General features: G+C 54.2%; 1 protein-coding gene across 1 annotated transcript in view; it reads right to left on the minus strand.

The window, feature by feature from the left end:
• Window positions 1–309: 309 nt before the first annotated feature.
• MONBRDRAFT_8726 (uncharacterized protein) overlaps window positions 310–995 on the minus strand; it is a gene marked incomplete at both ends in the record, with an annotated part of 10,757 nt that continues 10,071 nt past the window's right edge. Inside the window, one exon of the mRNA XM_001746395.1 lies at window positions 310–904. Coding sequence (XP_001746447.1) covers window positions 310–904 — 595 coding nt within the window. The remainder of the gene's footprint in view (window positions 905–995) is intronic.

Here is a 995-nt window from a genome sequence, read left to right on the forward strand (position 1 = left end):
CGCATCTATGGCCACGATGCATCTCAGTGCCGCAAGAAGCGCGCGCACGAGAAGCACAATGGCAAGCAGTTTGCGGCCCCCGTCATGACTGCGACCTTGTCCCTTCCTCCCCCTTCCCATTTGCCCGCTACACCTGCTGCTCCTCCTTCCCATTTGCCTGCTGCTCCTGCTGTGAATTATTCGCCCGCACAAACACATTATCGTCACCACGAGTTGTTCTTGACTTGTTTGTCAGCCACCAATCTGGCCACCAGCAATCGTGCATTGGTGGACAGTGGTGCCACTGCTCATTTTTTTGTTGATCGTGATTTATTTCGTGACCTTGCTCCAAGCTCTGAGACCATTGTGACTGCCAACGGCGTGACGGCTGCTCAAGCCGTCGGCTCCGTGTCTTTGCTCGTGACTGATGTTGATGGTGTCTTGCGCCCCATCGTTCTTGATCGTTGCTTTTATGTGCCTTCTTTTTCTCACAACATTGTCTCGCTTTCTGCCCTTGTTGATGCTGGTTTTGTCGTGTCCTTGTCTGACTCGTCTACATTTTTGTTGAGTGATGCTGATGTCACTTGGTCTGCACCACGTGATGCAGCCAGTGGTGGCTTGTTTTTCTTTTCTTTTCTCCCAGCTCACCACCTGCACCACCAGCACCACCACCAGCAACAACAGCATGCCCATGTTGTGTCTGCTTCGCAGATGCATCGTCTTCTTGGCCACCCGCCGCGCGAGGTTTTGCGCTCCATGCTGCAGCAAGTTGAAGACACCTCGGACGTCAAGGCCATCCTCAACTGCAACGATTGCAACCTCTTCAAAGCTAAGCGCCTTGCTCTGGCTGGCTTTGATCGCGACCGCACGCCCCGCATGCCTGGTGAACTGGTCGCTTCTGACATGTTTGGCCCGCTTCGCTCCCCTAGTATCAAAGGAGCGAGGTACATCATTGCCTATCGAGATGTGGCGACGGGCTTTCTCTGGCTCGACCCTTCTGTCGCAAGGACGATCTG

This window comes from Monosiga brevicollis, genomic scaffold, assembly GCF_000002865.3.
Source record: "Monosiga brevicollis MX1 MONBRscaffold_12 genomic scaffold, whole genome shotgun sequence".
NCBI classification, from domain to species: Eukaryota; class Choanoflagellata; order Craspedida; family Salpingoecidae; genus Monosiga; species Monosiga brevicollis.